Source organism: Sorex araneus, chromosome 2 (assembly GCF_027595985.1).
Source record: "Sorex araneus isolate mSorAra2 chromosome 2, mSorAra2.pri, whole genome shotgun sequence".
Classification (NCBI taxonomy): domain Eukaryota; kingdom Metazoa; phylum Chordata; class Mammalia; order Eulipotyphla; family Soricidae; genus Sorex; species Sorex araneus.
In genome coordinates this window covers 263,733,641-263,752,931 of record NC_073303.1, presented here as the reverse complement: position 1 = coordinate 263,752,931, position 19,291 = coordinate 263,733,641, and the positions used below count along the sequence as shown (strand labels likewise).

Sequence of the window (19,291 nt, the reverse complement as noted above, 5' to 3'; positions counted from 1 at the left end):
GCCTGGGTCCCGCCAGCTCCCAGGGCCCCGCCCGCCCGGCCCCGCCCCGGCCCCGGCCCCGGCGGGCGCCCCCCGCGGCGCTGCCCCGCCCCCGCCGTCCCGCGCCGCCCCGGGCCCCGGCCCGCCGCCCGGCCGCCGGCCCACCTGGCGCAGCGCCGCCCTCGGATCCCGCGTCCCGCGCACCCCGCGGCCGCAGGAGGCCCAGCTCCCAGGGCCCGGCCCGTCCCGCCGGACTCGGCCCTCTGCGTCCCCCGCCCGGCGATGGCCCCGCTCGGATACTTCTTTTTCCTCTACGGCCTGGAGCAGGCTCTGGGCAGCTACCCGATCTGGTGGTGAGTGAGCGTCCCGGCGCGCGTCCGCCCGCCGGTGCGGGCCTGGTCACCGTCACCTCGGGCCGCCGGGCGGCGCGCGACCTGCTCGGCCGGGGGCCGGGCCGCGGGTGGCGGGTCCCACAGCCTGGAGAGGGTCGGGTCTCCGCGAACGCTGGCGTCGGGGCATCAGCCCGGGCTAGCCTTGGGGCTTGGAGAGGCGGGAAGAGGACCGCGCCGATGGCACCGACGCGCTGCCTCTGGCTGGCAGCAGGGCGCCCCTCGGGGCGGTCACACGCGCTCACGCTGCGAGACAAAGTGGGCGAGACAAGACCCAACAGCTCGGAGCGGCGCTTGCGTAAAGGCGGCGGGGACCGGCCCGGAGCGCGGGCGCACGGGCCACGCGCCGCCCCTCGCGTGCGCCCGACGCGCCCGAGGCTCCGCTCCGCTAGCCCGGACCGCGGTGGGCTGGAGGGGCGGCCGGAGAGGCTCCGCGTCGCGGGGGGCGCCCAAGCCGGACACCGCATCGCCGAGACCGAGAGTGCAGACGCGCCCCAGTCCCGGCGCGCGTCCCGGAGGCCCTCCGGGGACGCTGGAGCCGAGCGCCAAGGTGTGCCGTGGCTCGCGCGCCTGGGGCCGAGGGCACAGGGCCTCCCGCGTGGGGGCCGTCCCGGGCCGAGATGCGGGGCGCTGGCAGGCTCTGGGATGGACGAAGGCAGCGAGGGACAGAAGTGGCCCGCGGGGCGGACGCGCGGCTGACAGAGCCGGACCGCGGAGGACCCGCAGGCACCGGCGCGCGCGCACACACAGGAGCCCTCTCCCGAGTCTTGCCTGGAATTATTATAATTACGCCGAGGGGAAGGGGGAGACGGAGCGAGCCTAAGTACATCTAATCCGATAATAATTTTTCTCTTTGAGATGGTTCAGGAGCGGGGCGCCCGGGGTGGGGGCGCGGGTCCAGGGGTGGAGCGCGACGGGAGGGCGACCCCGGCGGGTCCAGGGGTTGGGCATCCCCGCCCCGCCCCGGGCCTGCTGCGCGCGGGCGCGCCCGGGACGCGGGACCCCGCCAGCCGCCCGCCCTGGCCGCGGAGCGCGTCTGAGTCCGCGAGCGGCCCGAGGGCCGCAGGTCCCTCCCAGGCTTCTAATTAGAACCGCCGCGCCGCCGCCGCATTCCTGCCCCCGCTCCCCGCCCATAAAGAGGCCGCGGGCCGCGGGGCTCCCCCGCGCTGGAGGCGCTTTACCTGTCGGCCCGACGGCGCTGCCCCCCCCCCACAAGCCTATATCGCCCTGGTCCCCCGGAACATGCGGGTGCCCTCGAGGGGACCCGACTTACTCCCGCTCAGAAGCACAAGCCCGGAGAGGCGGGGGCGGGGAGGGGAGGGGGGCTGGGGGCGGGGAGCCCTGGGTTTTGCTGGGACTCAGCCCTAACCATCTAAAAGAGCCTCTGGGTGGACACCGCAGCTCAGCGCCCTAGGAAGCCCCTTCTTACCGCCTCCTGCGCCCAAGCTGCGCAGGAGGAGGGAGGGAGGGCCCTCTCCTGCAGCTTCTTAGATGTCTCCTCCCTGGTCCCCCAAGAAGGTCCTGTCACTGTCACTCTCAGCCCTTGATCCGAAGGGTCCCTTCCTTCTCCAAATGAAGCCACTGCCCCCAAACTCCTCCCTGCCCCCATCACCTCACTGGAGAAAGTGAAAGTGACTGGACTTGTCACCTGGAGAACAAACACGGAAACAGCCCAAAGAGGCTGGAGGCTTTGAAGTCAGGTGACTATTGGTGGGAGGTGAGGACAGGAGAAGGCAAAGCCAGCACCGCTGGAAAGTGAAGGGTCAGCGCCTCTCAGGACCTGGAAATGTCCTTCAGCTGTGGTACTCCAAGGCAGGTGCCCACTGAGAGCACAGCGCTTCCAGACCTCCTGGGGCTGAGATCTAGGCTTCTGTGGGACAGACACACAGACCTGGCAGTGCCCATGCATTGTGTCAGACACCTGGGGGTCCTCGTCCCACTGGGATCCTTACTGAGTTAGAATTAGATGGACACACGGCAGTCCTCAGGGTTCTAGATACACTGGGCTCCTGCAGACATGAGTCCAAAAAGGAGTGTCACACCTTCCTCTGCCCTGGCTCAGAGACCAACGGGAGCCTGGCTTCCCTCTGTGCCTGCCACACATGCATGCACACACACCACATCTACATGCTCACAGACATATCCCATCTACACGTGTGCGCGCACACACACACTTAAACGCACACAGATACACCCTGTCTAAACAAACACACATATGCACGGTACATCTTCATACACCCCATGTATACATGTACACGGACACATATCATCTGCATGCACACTACACTTATATACACAAAGAGACACCCTGTCTACATGCACACACACATATGCACACTCCATCTACACACACCTCGGTCTACAATGCACACTCCATGTATATGCACACAGACATATATCGTCTACAGGCACACACAAATACACATATTTATGTATACATAGAGACACCTGATCTACATGCACACACCTGTATGCATACTCCATCTACATACACTCCATCTACACATGCATACTCCATCTACATGCATACAGAGACACCCCCTCTATATGCACACGCCTTGTCCAACACACATGTGCACACACACAGCATCAATCAGGCCAGCCCCTTCCCTCCCCTACCAGTCTGCACTGTGCCTCTCTGCTTTTCTGTCCCTCTGCCCCTGGTCACCTGCTGGTTGCCTGCTCCTTCTTGCCGCCCTTCCTCCCTACTCTTCCTCTGTCTATTTCTCCTGTAGAGCTCTCCAGCACCAGTGTCAGGATATCAGTACTGGGACCTGTCCAGCCTCTCCTGGCCCCAGGCAGGTCTTGCACCCTGCCCTCCTATGTGAGTCCCCCTCTTCTGTCCCCTTTCAGCCTCTTCCATGTGTGGGCTTACCAGCTAAGGAGCCTCTTGTCCCACTCTCCTGCTTCAGAGAAGTCAGTTCAACTTTCCCCCCACCCCTGCAGGCCTTCTCTCCTGTCTGGCCCCCAGGCTCCTCGCACAAGGTCATCCCCAGGTACGTGTTGTAGGGCACAGGTCCTCACGGGGTGATGTGCATGTCCAGTTCAGGGCTGAGTAGACCTGTCCCAGACCCACAGTTGCAAGGGTCTTTCTGGGGGAGGGCAGCAGGCAGAGCTCTAGGGATCCCCACCTCCATGAGCCTCACCCCTGCAGCCCCTTTCCAGGCCCTGTTCTGCCTCCTCTATAGTCCCTCCCTGACTGTCTCTCCCTGTGACTGTCTCCATGTCCATCTTTCCCTGATGTCTCTCTTTCTTTCCATCTCATCTGTCTCCCTATCTCTGCTTGTTGCCTGTCTCTGTCCCTATCTCTGCTTGTTGCCTGTCTCTGTCTCTTTCTCTCTCTCTATTTCTCCTTGTCTCTCTGTTGTCTTCCTCCTGTCTCTGACTCCCTATCTCTGTATTCTCTCCAGACACCCATCCATCTCACTGGATTTGTCCTTTGTAAATGTGATTTTTGGAGAGATAATACAGCAGGTAAGGCGCTTGCCTTGCACACACTGACCGGCATCCCCTGTGGTTCATGAGCACTGCCAGGAGCGATCCTTCAGTGCAGAGCCAGGAGTAAACCCTGAGCACAACCAGGTGTTGCACAAAAAGCAAAGCAAAACTAAGTGTTCATGGACGAGTGTCTGAGAGGTGCTGGTGCTCCCGGAGACAGGTCTGCGCGCTGCCCTGGGCCACTGGAGGTCCATGGAGAGCCCTGGGCACAGCTGGGGACTTGCACAGCCACAGTGAAAGTGCCTAGTGAGACCATAAGAGGTTTAGTAGATTGACAGAAATAAAAGGCAAAACTGTGACTGTGACTTTCTGTTTGCAGTGCCCTCTTCCCAGCAGTCTCCACAATCACGATGACCCATGTCACTGAAGCATGCACATTACTGTGTGCTGTGGCTTTTCTGCTCAGCCCCGAGTACCAGAACAACAGCGGACATGCAGGTGCCTGGCACCCAAGCCCACAGCCCGTGCCTAGTGTACTCTGATGTATCTCCCCGACTCTTGCATCTGTGAACACTTGTTCTTGGAGACATCAGAACAGAGATAGAAGGGTCGTGGGACGTCAGAACTATCCCCCAATGCCCACTTCATTAGGGATTTTATCACGAGACTGAAAGTGCTAGAAAACCTACGTCTCACATTGCTCCGTGGTTTATCGGGAGCAACTTCCACTTTCACTAGCAAGCCCACAGCCTGGGGCCCTTTGCTGTTCCCGCTGCATCCTCTGGGGGCCCTGCTCCAGCTCCAGACCCCAGCACCTGCCTCTTGAGAGGGTGGCTGCAGGGTTGAGGGGCGCTGTGGTTGAGAAGGGTCAAACCAGTGGAAGGAGAAGTGGTGGGTCAAGATGCTGAAGAAAGCGAAGTGCAGAGGCTGTCAGCTCTGGGCGTGATGCACTCTGAGCCGGGATTGACACCGGTGCTGAGATGGCATCAGGCTGTCATGGGAGTGAGGGCAGGGCCTGTGGGTGCTGGAGGGCTGGGGTCCCCTGGTTCATGTGTCACTGTGCAGCTGTCAGTCCTTCTGGTGCCTTCGCACCCCCCCAGCCCCCCACACACGCACACACTCCACCAGGAGTGGACAAGCTAGCCCAGAGGGAACTGCTCGTGTGGCAGGACCAGGCCCACCCTGCACCTGGGCCTCTCTCTGAGTCCCTGTACCCAGTATGCTCCCCCACCTCCCTGGGCTGGCGACCCTGGTCGTCACATCTGAGCTGGACATCAGGGGTAGCCAGTGGAAGGGGCTCACCGCCCCTTTGGCTGGTCGGAGACTTTTTTGTGTCTGCAGCATAAAGCCATGGGGTTCCATGGGGTCCTGCCGGAGAGGGACACAGGGGGAGGGGCAGAGGCTGGGCCACCCCCCATCCTGCAGCTGTGCCTGAGGTCTGCAGAGCACGGGACTGGACGGAGCCTTGGCCATGCAAAGGCAGTGTCCTGAGCTAGAGAAGCGGAGGACGCCCAGTCCCAGTGCGGAGGCTGGATGCCCCCACGATGCCCTGGGCAGCACACCTTCTCCCGGCTCCCCGGTGACACCCTGGAGGTGTCTCACACTTCGGTGCTTCCACATTCCTTCCCCACGAAACGTGCCGCTGCTCCCAGAGAAGCAGGCCAGTGCGTGGCTGCAGGCACAGAAGCCGCTGCCGCCTGCCTGCTGGGACTTGCTCAAGTATGTGTCAGTAATCCCAGCCTGGCTGGTGGGGCAGGAGGAGGCGGGGAGGGGGGGCCCGGACACCTGGGACCGAGGACCCTGAACCCTAGGCACAGCCCCTTCCACTGGGTGACTGCGAAGAACCCCAGAGGACAGAGGAGTCCGGAGCGGAACGAGAGAGGAGGGAGGAGAAAGCAGCCTCCAGCCTGTGGCTCTGGACAGCACCCAGGCAGCCCTCAGCACACACAGCCTCCAGCTGGGCGGGATCCCAGGTGCCACCCATGGACAGACCCTGAGCTCGGAGAAGGGACTCGGGGCGGGTCTGGTGCTCCCTTGGCCCCCTGTGCTGTCAGAGAAGAGACCCCTTAGGGCGGCCTTGGGGTTTCCCCGGCTGGGGAGAGCCCTGTGACCCATCCAGAGGGTCTGGCTGCTGGCCAGGGTTTGGGGAGACGCGGTGTGGGCACTGCAGCGGGCGGGTAAGAAGGCAGTAGAAGGTAGCGGGGGCGCAGTAGCCGTCCTGCCCCTCACTCCCATCTGTCCCCAGAGGCCCAACTAAGTCCATGTTCCCGGCAGACATGGTTGGACCAGGGTATAACGGAGCTGCTCCATGTGCTCTGCAGACAGGCCCAGGTGCCTGCAAGTCCCCAGCTCCCACAGGCTCTCAGAGACCCCTTTCCTGGAGAATTGCTGTGGGGTCCCTTCTCCTCCACACATGCGGCCCCAGGCCAGGCAGAGGGTTCTTGTGCTTCATTTCACTCGGAAATAAATCCAGTCGGCCCCACAGAGACGGAGGGGAAGACAACCTCGATCTGCGCTCTGATTGGGTCATGCCCAGAACAGCAGGGACAGGCACCCACCCCGGGGCCCCGCCCCAACCTGTCCTCTGGCTAGTCAGGATGAAAGGAAGATCCATGTGCTGGTAAGAGACCACCAATCTGGGTCTTTCCAGTGCCTGTACTCCACTCTGCAAGGTGCCGTAGTCTGGGCCCGTCTTTAACAGACCCCTGTGCCCAGAGAGTCTTTATGGCTCAGGCTGGGCCCTGGTGTCTGCAGACCACTCTCCAAGCTGCACATGTGCGGCTGGAGCGATAGCACAGCCAGTAGGGTATTCACCTTGCATGTGGCTGACCAGGGTTCAGTCCCCTGAGCACCGTCAAGAGTAATTGCTGAGTACAAAATCAGGAATAACCACCAGACATCACCAGGCGAAGCCCAAAGCCCCACCCCGACCCGACCCCTCAAAATATCACCAAAAAAGCAAAGCTGTGCATGTGTGCTCTGGAGGGAAGATGAAGATGCCCTCTTTCAAAGGGAATTCTTGCTGACTACTAACAAAGACGTTCACGCACTTACAACTTTGTCCTCTTACCAAGCGGATCTGAGCACTTTCCTCCCTGTGGGTTTTCCATCTCACTTGCGTTTTCTGTAACTGTGAAAATGACAGGCAGACGGCTTGTATTCTGCTTCTGCTGCGGTTGTCATCCAGGGGAGGCGACGGATGTGCTCCACCTCTCGAGCTGCGTCCCTCACTCCCTATATCCTGCAGTTGGTTTTGGTTTTGGTTTTGGTGCCACATCTGGCGGTGCTCATGGCTCACTCACGCTTGACTCTGTGCTCAGGATCATTCCCATTCCAGGAGGTGTGTAGGGGACCCCATGGGGTGCCAGGGGCTGGAGCCAGGTTGGGAGCATCTAAGGCAAGTGCCTTCCTGCTGTCCTGCCGCTCCAGTCCAGGTGTTTAGGATTCACTGTCATCTGTCATCCGTGAGGAGGGTCACCTGGACAAGATGGGGAAGCTCCGTGTCTCCTGGATGGGGAGACCTGTGACCATTGCCCAGGCCCTGGCAGCTTCTGTGCTCCCCACACGTGTCAGCACCCGGAGGGGAGGAGGGGTGTGAGCCCCGCTCCTCCCTCCTGGAAGAGGAGATGGGCCTGATTCTGAGACTGCCGTATGCGCTGGACTCTGGGATACGGGAGGCTGTGCCCAGCCCAGGCTATCCAGAAGGACCCTGGAGGACAGGTCTCCGGCCAGCTCCTGCTACTGGCTTATAGCAGTGCTTGTCCCACCTACCCATGCCCGGAGCAGAGCCATGTCTCAGAGGACAGTGCTGGAAGTTTCTGGAAGCAGAACTAGAGGAAAGCCCCGGAATGCCAGACAGAAGGGTTTGGACTTGAAGAAGCCTCGGAGGGCTCATCGCCAGCAGGGAGACTTTGAAGTCCCGGGATGGGGCGGGAAGCATGGGAGCACCACAGCGACCAGAGTCCTCAGTTCCAAATGCAGGCTGTGTGCGTCACGCTCCCCCACGGGCCTGTGGGGACCGGCCCAGCCCGTGCCCAGCGTGTGTCCCGGCAGGTCCAGGGTGGTTCCCTCCCAGCCCCCATCACGTTTCCCAGCTGCCTCTGCGGTGCTGGCCCAGGAGCCCCGCCGGGGACCGGACCCTCCCTGCAGCAGGCATACACGGAGTCACGGGGGTCCCACCCCAGGTCCCCAAGGGGCACTGGTGGTCTGCAGTGCTCTGAGTCTGCGGCTGTAGTCGTGACTGTGTGCGTTAGGCTGGTAGAAAGTGGCTATCCCAGGGCCATGGACTCAATGCTTGTGCCCACACCCCAGGCACGCACTGACCCTAAGCCTCCCGAGTGGCTGTGCTAGGAGCTGCGTCTTGGGGAAGCTGCTGTAGGGCTGCGTACCGCCCCCACACTCACCTTGTGCACAGTTGATGCAGTGGAAACTCAGGATTGTTTGTTTTGTTTTATTTTGCTTTTTGGGTCCACCTGGCTATGCTCTGGGGTTACTCCTGGCTCTGCAATCAGGAATTACCTCTGGTGGTGTTCAGGGAACCCTATGGGATGCCAGGGATCGAACCCGGGTGGGTTGCATACAAGGCAAACGCCCTCCCTGCTGTGCTATCGCTCCAGCCCAGCAGTGGATGCTCAAGCAGAACAGGGGCTGGGACTGTTGTTCTTGGGGGATTACACATGGCTTCCCAGAGCCCACCACCCATCGGTGAATGCATCAGAAGCCTGCTGTTGTGTCCAGGGTCCCCCCAGAAAAATGGAAGAACTTGGGAATTAATGTGAAGCAGAATAAGTAAGGAGAAAAAGAAGACAAGAAGTGGATGACTCCTTGTGGGTATGCAAGAGGAGACAGCATTGACAGTCAGGCACGTCAAATAAAAGCTCCAGGACTCTGCTAATAGAGCTAACGTCAAGGTCAGGTTGAAGCTTAAGGGGGCCAGAGTAGTTTGTTTGCAGAAGCCCTGGTTCCGTCCCTGGTCCCCAGTGACCACATGGTCCCCCAGTGCTGCTGGGAGTGACCTGGAAACAAAATCAGGAAAACACTAAGCTTCCCTTTGGCCAGCAGCCCTGGTCTGCCTCTGGCTTCCTCTGCTGTAGTTGCTCTGAGCTCACAGAGCAGCGAAGGTTTGGGGACATCGGGGCTTGTCAGAACCCAGGTTCGGTGGATCCCTCTTTGCAGGACCCTGCCCCCTGGGAAACCACAGCCAGCCCACTGCTGTGCTTCCTTCTCTCCGGTCCCCGCCGATGGGTATGCTGCCACGGTGTCTGGAGCCCCCGCCCAGGCAGCAGCGACAGCAGCCTCATGGTCCCAGGGAGGTGACGGGGCCGGGGAGATGCAGGCCCAGGCCTCACAGTTGGCGCTGTTTGCTCTCAGTGGAGAGACACTTGGTGCAGAGTGGGGGCAGGTGGCTGCGGTGTTGCAGGGTCCAGCGCAGGCTCCTGTTTGCACAGCGTGACCACTGAGCAAGGGGCTTGCTTGTTTGGGCCCCTGCAGCCATGCCTTGGGGCTCAGGAGACCGAGAACTGGGGGAACAGTGGGCCCCTCCTGCAGGCACACACCAGCCTCTGTCCCTCCTCCTGCACGTGTTTTCCAGGGGCCAGGCCCAGCAGTGCTCAGGGCCTGCTCCTGGCACAGTGCTTGACAGTTGCTCCTAGTGTCACTTGGAAGACCCTGTGGTGCCAGAGATCGAACTCGGGCACCCTGCAGGCAAAGCCGATGCTCAGACTGTTGGACTATCTCCCACTCCCTATGCTAGCTCCTGGGGGCACACCCAGAAGTGCTCAGGGGTCACTCCTGGTGTACGGGGACTAGCTGTGGTGCTGGGGATGGCCAGGCCTGCACGGCAAGTGCCCTACCTGCTGGACTGTCTCTCTGGCCCTTCCCTATACTATTTTCCAGGGACCTAATTTATATTTCTAGACCCAACCCAAACTTGGAGGCCTGGTGAGCCCCCTCTAGCCCCCCACCCCTCGCCCTAGCGTGGAAGCTCATTTGTTTCCCCGATGAGCCTGTTCCCCATCCTCCTGCATAGCCAGGCACCCAGCTCACCTACAGAGAAAGCTTCCCAGAAGCCAGAAGCACCACAGGACTCTCAGGTCCGGGTGGGGGAGAAATCCAGCCAGGGTTGGTGGAGGCTGGAACAGCTGGAGCGTCTGCTGGGCTGGCAGCTGGCTGCCTGCACCCTGGCCTGGCTCCCTGGGAGGGTGGCAAGCCAGGGCCTGCCCAGGACAAGGCAAGGACGGGGCGCTGACTCAGCACCCCAAGAGTCGGGCTGGGAGTAGCTGTGACTTGGGAGCCCCGAGTCTTCCTGGAGCTGTGCTGGCCGCTGACAGGGCTGACCCCTGGGGCTGGCACGGTGCCCTGAGCCATTCCCTCTGCTGAGCTGAGAGGCGTCTTCCTCCTCACTCACTGCCAGTCTGCCGGTGAAGAGAGAGCGGCTCTGACGAAGCTTCCTTCTGGTGAGCACCTCTCCACCCTCCCCATGAGCTGGCTAGTGAGCCCAGCCTCTGAGAGCTGCTTGGGGATGGGGCCTGGGGGGTGTCGCACCTTCCCCCACCTTCCAGCAGGACGATGTTTAGGTAGGGGCAGAGTCAGAACATGCCCTGCCTCCGTGAGGTCCCCGGGTTCCATCCCCATACCCAGCCGAAGGGAGATATTTAAAGATTCTGAAAAGACGCAGCTCTTAGACAGCACGTGTTCAACGTGCATGGTGCGTTGGTGACCCTCTGTCCCCAGGGCCTCGGCAGTATCACAAGACAAAGCTGCCATCGCGGACGGGAGTGGAGGGTTCTGTCAGCGAGGACATGGAAACTTAGGTGCCACGGACACACCCACCAGTGCCCCTGGCAGCTTTTAGGACTCTCCGGCTCCCTCTTAGTGGCACGGGGCCACACAGCACACAGCTGGAGACACAGTCCCTGCGTGGGAAGCTCCACCATAGGCCAAGCTCTGCCTATTTCCCTATTCACACACATACAAGTGTCACGTCTAGGCCCACAGCCCTGAGAGGGGTGAGTCTGGCTACTCACACACGCGCCTCTGACTGTGCCCGCCTCTGTGACCACCAGAACCTGTGGAATCTCCCATGGACCATGTCCTGTGCTGCGTGTCTGTGTGTGCCAGCATGAGGCTGTGACCTCCCAGGTGGCTTAGCCGGGCTCGTCAGAGTCCCTCCGTGTCCTGGGCTGCGTCCACTGAACTGCCTCAGAGACCCCCTCGATAGAGTGGCCTCAGTCTCCCACCCGATACCTGCCCCGCACCTGTTTCCTGCCCAGAAGGCGCAGTGACTCACCACGGGCCCCGTGCTCACGGTGTCCAGGGGGCTTCTGGCACTGCACCCCTCAAACCAGGGATCCCCATTCTTTCTGCAGGTCCCTGGCTGTTGGACCCCAGTACTCCTCCCTGGGCACACAGCCCATCCTCTGCGCCAGCATCCCTGGCCTGGTGCCCAAGCAGCTGCGCTTCTGCCGCAACTACGTGGAGATCATGCCCAGCGTGGCCGAGGGCGTGAAGGTCAGCATCCAGGAGTGCCAGCACCAGTTCCGGGGACGCCGCTGGAACTGCACCACCGTCAACGACAGCCTGGCCATCTTCGGCCCAGTGCTGGACAAAGGTACTCGCATTAGCGGCAGGGGAGTGGTCCAGCCACTGTGTGAGCCACAGCCGTGTGAGACTGAGGCGTGCTCTCTGCACGCCCCGTGTCTGTGCTCACGCATTGGGGCAGCACCTCCAGCAGGGGGCGGAGCTGCACCTGCCCCTCCCGCCGGAGGGTCCTTGCCCACCTGCACCTCAGGGGCACTCACCGCCTCCGGCTCCCTCCAGAGTGACCCCCCCAGGGGTTCTGTGTGTTTGTGCTTTCCCCAAACTGACAGTGGGCCAGGGCTGCTGAAGCGGGACGAGCACCCACAGCAGAGCTGAGAATTCCCGGGGGGGCTCCGTCCCAAGGAGCAGACAAGCCGTGGCTTCTGGGCTGTGTCCCTGCAAGCGCCCACTTCTGCAGGCCTCACTCCCGGCAGTCCCGGAGGGAGTCACACCTCCAGCGGGGGTTCCGGCCACGTCCAGCGTTCTCCCGCTGTGTGTGCCCTCCAGGCCCTCCCTCCTCCACTCACAATGCACCCACCTCCTCCCCTTTCTGCTGGTTGAAATCTTCTCAGCCGCCCCGTGCTTGGTCTGAGTGTGAAGGGGGAGCCCGCTCCCCTCCCCTGCCGCCACGGGGCTGAGAAATGGCCGGACTCATTGTGGCTGAGCGTGAATGGCCGGGGAGGAAGGAGCAGAGGTGCCCAGAGAGAGGCCGGCTCAGGAGCTCATTGTAGAGCCCCCGCCTGCTGCCACCGAGCGGCTCGCAGTAATCAATCTGATTGGATTAGGGTCAGGGCGACCCTAATCGTGTCAGAGGTCACCCAGGCTTTGTGGCAGGGTCCACAGGGCGCCTGACCACCCCTGCTGAGGCGGCCTCGTTGAACAGAGCTTAACACTGCCTGGCGAGCTGAAGAGAGGGGCCTGACCCCGTGTGAGCGTGTGTGTAAGTGTAAGTGCATGCATAGTCAGCGTGTGTGCATGCGCAGTGTGGATGTGAGCATATGCTGTGTGCTCCAAACGTGTGTGAGCATGTGTGAGTGTGAGGTTTTGGGTTTTTTTTTTTTAATTTTGGGCCACGCCCAGCAGTGCTCAGGGCTTATTCCTGGCTCTGCACTCAGGAATTATGCCTGGCTGTGTATGGGGGGCCATACGGGACACCAGGTATCAAACCCGGGTTAACCACGTGTGAGGCAAATGCCCTACCTGTTGCCCTATTATTCTGAACCAATGAGTATGTGATTATGTGTGATTGTGCACATACATGAGCATGTGTGCATGTGTGAGCATGTGTCCAAGGTGTGCAAGCATATGATTATGTGTCAGTGTATGTGAGAGCATGTGTGAGTGTGTGCACGAGTGTATGAAAATGTGTATGGGTGTGTGAGCATGTGTGCATATGTGTGTGAGCATGTGTGAGTGCACAATATAAGTGTGTGCCATTTGCTTGAGATGTGAGTGTGCTCTGGGAGCACTCTGAGAGTGTGTCCCCGGGAGCACTATGAGAGTGTCCCTGGAAGCACTGTAAGAGTGTGTCCTCGGGACACTGGTAGAGTGTCCCTGGGAGTATTGTGAGAGAGTGGGTCCCGGGAGCACTGTGAGAGTGTCCCAGGAGCACTGTGAGAGTGTCCCAGGAGCACGATGAGAGAGTGTGTCCCGGGAGCACTGTGAGAGTGTCCCTGGGAGCATTGTGAGAGTGTCCTGGGAGTATGTGTTTAAGCGTGTGTGTTTGTGAAAGACAGAACGTGTGGTCACACCTCCCAGCTCTGCCGTGTGTGACAGGGGCTGAGGGCCAGTGGTAGGTGGCAGCTGGGAAGGGTGGACGGCCTGTGCCCTTCTCCCGTGCAGAGAGTAGGACCCTGAGTTGTCTTGGGCAGAAAGCATCTAAGGAATTTTGAGTGTGTGGAGCCAGGCACAAGGGGCTTATCTGTCCCCCCACAGGCCCCCTGGACACCTGGAGGGCCTGCTTCCCGGAGAGCTGACACCCATCTCTCAACCCCCAGGGGGTGAGTGGTGGGGAGGTCGCAGGGCTGGCCGCAGGGCTTTGTCCCTGGGGACAGCAGGACACCCAGCCCCAGGAGTGCTGTGTGACTGCTCAGGTCTGAGGCAGCACACACGTCATTAGCCAGTGAGACCTCAGCCCTTAGAGAAGTGGAAGTGGTGAAGGCCACCTCAGCGGCCTCCCCGTGGCTACCCCAGCTTGTTGGAATGAGTGGGCAGTGCTGGCCACATGCCGGGCTGCATCTGTCCTCTCCTGGTGCGTGGCTGAGAGCCAGAGCACTTTCCTTCTGCAGAGCAGCCTTGGAGCTGTGACCTCTGCCCTCCCTCCAGGTCCATGCTCAAAGCCTGTGTGTCCAAGTCCCGGTTCCCAGCCAAGCCCTGAGAGGGCTTTGGGGCAGGGTCTGTGGACACCTCGGGGCTAGAAGGTGTGTGCTGACCACACAGGCATCTCTGGCCCTGGGGGGACAGACCCAGGTCTGCCAACTCTCTGGGTGGGTCAGGAACAGAAGGCCAGCCAGGTGCCAGAGGGTGGTCCACTGCACTCCCTGGGTGTCCGCGGCCTGGGGGTGCAGGTGTGACAGTCTGGCAGCGAGGGCCCCGGACGAGAAGGGGCCTCGCATAGATCTGCTACCAGAATCCAGGTTGTGGCCCCTGACCCCCATCGGAAAGTGTTTCGGTTCTCTGTGGTGGGGGGCTCACTGGTCTCAGGCCTCCCTGTATATCATTAACTCTCCCCAGTGGGAGGGTGCTAGGGGCCAGGAGAGCCGGCGACACCCTGCCGCGGGCGGCTAGGAGCACAATGTCCCTGCAAGGACGACAAGATTAAGCACAAGAGAAAAGTGAAAATGCTGCTGGCGATTCACACGCCCTGGGAGTGTTGTGTTAAAGCCGTGAATAGCGCACTCCCCTTGTGCCGCCGGCCCCGCGGCTGGCCGCGCATACCTCCCGGTTGCTATGACTGGCTTGCTATGGCCTAATCGCCGACGAGGGGGAAATTCATATAAAATATCGAGGGCCATTGTGGGCCTAACGCGGCGTGACAGTGGCTCACAAAACCAGATTCATTGGCCCAGCAGGTAATCAGGACGCCGGCCGTGCCGCCGGCCGCGCGGTGTCAGGGGCCGGCCGCAGCGGGGCGCAGGCCGCATTCCGCTCTCAGGTGCCCTGCCTTTGTGCAGGAGTGCGGGCGCCGGATTACCGAATGCCACTGGGGCGGGACAGGGCCTGTGTGCGGGGGCTCCCGTGCCCGCTGCTGCCCGGCCTGCGCCCTGGGAGCCGGCCCTCTCACAGCCCGGGCATCTGTGTAGGCACAAATGCCAACTCACTGAAGCTTCTGGACGTGAGGGAGGGAGGCTGCGCCGGGTTTACCAGCCTCAGAGCTACACGTTTCTGCTCCTCTGTGCTGGGGCGTGGCCAGCCCGTCCTTGGTCCCTGTGCCCTCCCAGATTCAGCCCCTCACCTGCCAGGTGGGCAGAGCCTGTCGGTCGGGGGCTGAGAGGGTGAGAGGGTGGTGGTGCATGGAAAGGGTGCTCAGCGCTCAGCTGGCCCTCCCTGGAGGCCCTTCTTCCTGGGCTAAAGCCCCGCCTACCCCACTGTGGGGTGTGTGGGTGCCCAGTTCTCAGGAGAGCCTTTCAGGCTTTTTGGAAAATAACCATTGACTTACAGAAACATCGCAGAGTGGTACCCGGAAGTCTGCCCCCCTCACACCGCAGAAGCCCAGCTACAGCTGCCGGACACAAACCCCCTCAGTATGACACGCCCTCACACTCTGGTGAGGGTTCCGGGCCAGGGCAAAGGCACAGACTTGGTGTGTGGGCCTCAGGCTCCAACCCGTAACCCCTCCCGCCCTCTCCACACAGGGTTTTCACCAGTGCCCCATGCCGGCCTGCTCAAGGTCACGCACCCTGTCCTGGCCCTTGAGGCGGGGAGAGCTCTGGGTTTGTGTGGAGGGTCCTGGTCCTGGGAGGCAGATCTGCAGCTTGGTCGGGAATACCTGCAGTCGGGGGCATCCTGGGAGCAACTCCCGGGGTCCGTGTTCATTTGTCCCTGCCCTCAGCTCGGAGTGCAGCCAGGGTTCTCTGGGCAGTTACGGGTTTGCCCTTTGTGACTGATCGGTATTTCAGTGTGTTCATTTTACCGCACTTGTTTTTGTCTGATTGAAGCAGTCTCACATTTTTGTGAGCAAGGTCCATCCCCTGAGGCCCCTTCCCTTCCCCTGATGGGGAAATCATTGCAGACTTCCAGAAACTCGAAAGATGCCCTCTGCCTGACCTCACCCTTTCTCAGTGAGAAGCCCATCTGCTCCCCTGGCAGAAGAGAAAAGGTAGCCCACGGGGCAGGGACCCGTGGAGGTAGCAGAGCTGGCTGGTGACTGAGCCAGGCAAGAATGAGATCTTCCTCCTCCAGGTTCAAGGGGGACCCCACCCCTACCCCCTCCCCTCAAGTGTGTCTAGCAGCCCTGGGCTGTTTACCTGGGCTTGATAAGCAGAAATCTCAAGTCCTCTTTGAGGGCAGGGCAGGGCAGAGCAGGCCAGGCCAGGCCCTTATCTCCCGAGAGAGACGGCTGGTGGGGGCTGATGGAGGGATGACAGGGCCTGGCTCTTCCTGCAGTCCCCTTGGGTACCCATGGACACCCTTCAGGTGGACACCAACTGTTGGAAGGATGCGGAGGGGAAACGGGGGCTGTCACCACGTGGCTGCCCCTGGCCTGGACAGCCCAGCAATAGCAAAGCCTGGGAAAGGCTGAGTGGGCCTGCAGCTGGCCCTCAGGGGAGTGTGGCAGGCTGCCTCTGCTGGGATGGGGAGGAGAGGGTTGTGAGCCAGCACAGTGGGTGCTTCCTCAACACCCTCTCTGCTAAGTGCTTCGGGTGTGGGCAAGCCCATGAGCAAAGCTGTGCAAGTATGTCTGAAGCTGTACCTTGCTGGCTGGACCCCAATTTCCACACTCTTCTGGTTTATGTTTGTTAGTAGGTAGGTTTGGTTTTGGGGTCACCCCCAGCCTTCTGCATGCAAAGTCCATGCTCAGACTGTTGAGCATCCTACATCCTCAGACTGTTCTGCTCCCTACACTGTTGGCGGGGGGAGGGGGCACGCCCAGCGGTGCTCAGGGGTTACTCCTGGCTCTATACTCAGACTCATTCCTGGTGGTGCTCGGGGGACATATGGGATGCCGGAATCGAACCCAGGTCGGGCGTGCGCAAGGCAAGCGCCCTTCCCGTATACGGTCACTCTGGCCTCTCACCAGTCTTCGGAACTCTGTCCAGTTCAGCTGCAGACTGGGAGCAGGTGAGACTGTGAGGGTGGAGGAAAGGCGGGAAGCATACTGAAACAGTTCCCTCCTCGGTAGCCGGCAGCCTCTCTCAGAGAGTGCCCTCAACGCGATGTGGGTTGAGGTGGCGGTAGCACCCCAGGAGCCTAGTGTGGCAGCCTGGCAATGCTGCCCGACCCCCGACCCCGCGTAACACACAGTTCTCCTCATCTCTGCTCCTAAGGTGAGAAAAATTGGAGCCAGGAAGGGCAGGTGCAGGAGACCGTGGACGGCAAGGGCGCAGATCCCAGAGGCCCTGGGCAGTGTGGCTTTCTCCCAGCAGCCCCTCTGCTCGGGTCTCGCCCGGTGCACACAGCCCTCTGCCACCGCAGCCCTTCATCCCCATGTCCAGTCTGGGAGCTGGGTCAGCGCGGGAATCAGCCTGGCTAGCCCTGCCCTCCCACACAGGCCCACCCACCAGGTCTGTCTCTCCACAGCCACTCGGGAGTCTGCCTTTGTGCACGCCATCGCCTCCGCCGGAGTGGCCTTCGCCGTGACACGCTCCTGTGCCGAGGGCGCTGCTTCCATCTGTGGCTGTAGCAGCCGCCACCAGGGCTCGCCTGGTGACGGCTGGAAGTGGGGTGGCTGCAGTGAGGACATCGACTTTGGTGGGATGGTGTCTCGGGAGTTTGCAGATGCCCGGGAGAACCGGCCAGATGCCCGCTCCGCCATGAACCGCCACAACAATGAGGCAGGTCGACAGGTACGGAACAGATCTGGGCACAGAACAGGGTGTGGCCGGGCCTTTGCATGTCTTAGCCGGGGTAGCACCTGGGGACCTCTGAGTGGGTGGCACACCTGAGGCCAGACCAAGCCCTCTGGACCCTGGAGATGTACTTCCGACCTCTTAGTTCCCAGGAAAGACTCCCTAAGCCAGGAGTAAGCCTAGTCCCATAGGGTGTGGGTGTGGCGGGGGCAGGGGGGTGAGGGGGGAGCTGTGGTGGTCCCTCCAGTGTAGACAGCTCATCCGGGGGCATTCCTGCCAGGTGACATGGTGGGAGGAATGGGCTAGAGGTCAGCCAGCCTTCAGGAGCCCTTACCCCTCGAGGGAAACAGAGTGGCAGCTTAAACGGGATATGTTTTTGCTAGAAGGAAAAGCAGGCCTGGGGTCATCCAGTCAGGTTGCAGGAAACACCACCAAGCCTCACTGTCAGACGCAAAGGCCTGAGCACTTTGGATGCAGGAGCTCCAGGTTAAATTCCCAGCGCCACATGGCTCCCTGGGGACTGCTGGAAACAGCTGCCCCATCCTCCCAAACCCAGCACTGCACAATGTAGCGGGAAAGAGCTGACTGGCAGGGGTGGCAAATACAGCCCAACAGAGTAACTGGGGGCCACATGCACCAAGGCCAAGGGGCATCACGACTGACTTAGTCTGGACAGAATATGGAGGGGGGTGGAGAGATAGGACAGTGGCTAGGGCACTTGCCTTGCATGCAGCCCACCTAGGTTCAATCCCCAGCACCCCATAGGGTCCCCTTAACCCACCAGGAGTGATCCTAGAGCCCTAGGCACTGCCGGGTGTGTCCCCCTCAGAAGAAAATGGGGCTCAGAGATGGCGCTTTCTGGAGCAGGGAAGCTGGGTTATCCCTGGCCCCACACCCCAAGCCTCCTCCACATCGCCCGCCTGCAGGCCATCGTCAGCCACATGCACCTCAAGTGCAAATGCCACGGGCTGTCGGGCAGCTGCGAGGTGAAGACCTGCTGGTGGTCGCAGCCCGACTTCCGCGCCATTGGCGACTTCCTCAAGGACAAGTACGACAGCGCGTCGGAGATGGTGGTGGAGAAGCACCGGGAGTCGCGCGGCTGGGTGGAGACCCTCCGGCCGCGCTACACCTACTTCAAGGTGCCCACGGAGCGCGACCTGGTCTACTACGAGGCCTCGCCCAACTTCTGCGAGCCCAACCCGGAGACGGGCTCCTTCGGCACGCGCGACCGCACCTGCAACGTGAGCTCCCACGGCATCGACGGCTGTGACCTGCTGTGCTGCGGCCGCGGGCACAACGCGCGCACCGAGCGGCGCAAGGAGAAGTGCCGCTGCGTCTTCCACTGGTGCTGCTACGTGAGCTGCCAGGAGTGCGTGCGCGTCTACGACGTGCACACCTGCAAGTAGGCGGTGCCCGGGCTCGGGGCGGGGCCTGGGCTCCGGGGACGGGGCTAGTGGGCGGGGCCTAGGCTCCGGGGGCGGGGCCGGGGTTCTAGGGACTCTGTGGGTGGGGCTCCGTGGGCTCCGTGGGCGGGGCCCAGGCTCATGGCGGGGCGCGGGGCTCGGGGGCGGGGCTCGAGGGCGGGGCCGGGGTGCCAGGAACCCTGTGGGCGGGGCTCCTGGGGCGGGGCCTGGGCTCAGGGGCGGGGCCGGGGATTCTTCAGACAAGGCTCCGTGGGCGGGGCCTGGCTCGGGGCGGGGCTTTCGATGCTCTGGGGGTGTGGTCCTGGGGCGAGGCGGGAATTCTATGTGCCCTGGGGGCGGGGCTTCAGCCAGGCGGTTCCCAGAGCCCTCTGTTCCTCTCTAGCACCCTGGTGCTCGTCCACTACCACCCCTTCTTCAGAGCCCTTCATTCTCACTCCGTCTGTGTAGCTCAGGCCATCACCCGGCAGAATGAGGG

At 61.7% G+C, this 19,291-nt stretch overlaps 1 protein-coding gene across 1 annotated transcript; it reads left to right on the top strand.

The window, feature by feature from the left end:
* The first annotated feature begins 261 nt into the window (after nucleotides 1-261).
* On the top strand, nucleotides 262-18,798 carry WNT3A (Wnt family member 3A). The gene is made up of 4 exons (XM_004611507.2): nucleotides 262-332; nucleotides 11,174-11,415; nucleotides 17,124-17,389; nucleotides 18,319-18,798. The coding sequence occupies exons 1-4, from the start codon at nucleotides 262-264 to the stop codon at nucleotides 18,796-18,798; spliced, it is 1,059 nt and encodes a 352-aa protein (XP_004611564.1).
* The last annotated feature ends 493 nt before the right edge of the window (nucleotides 18,799-19,291 follow it).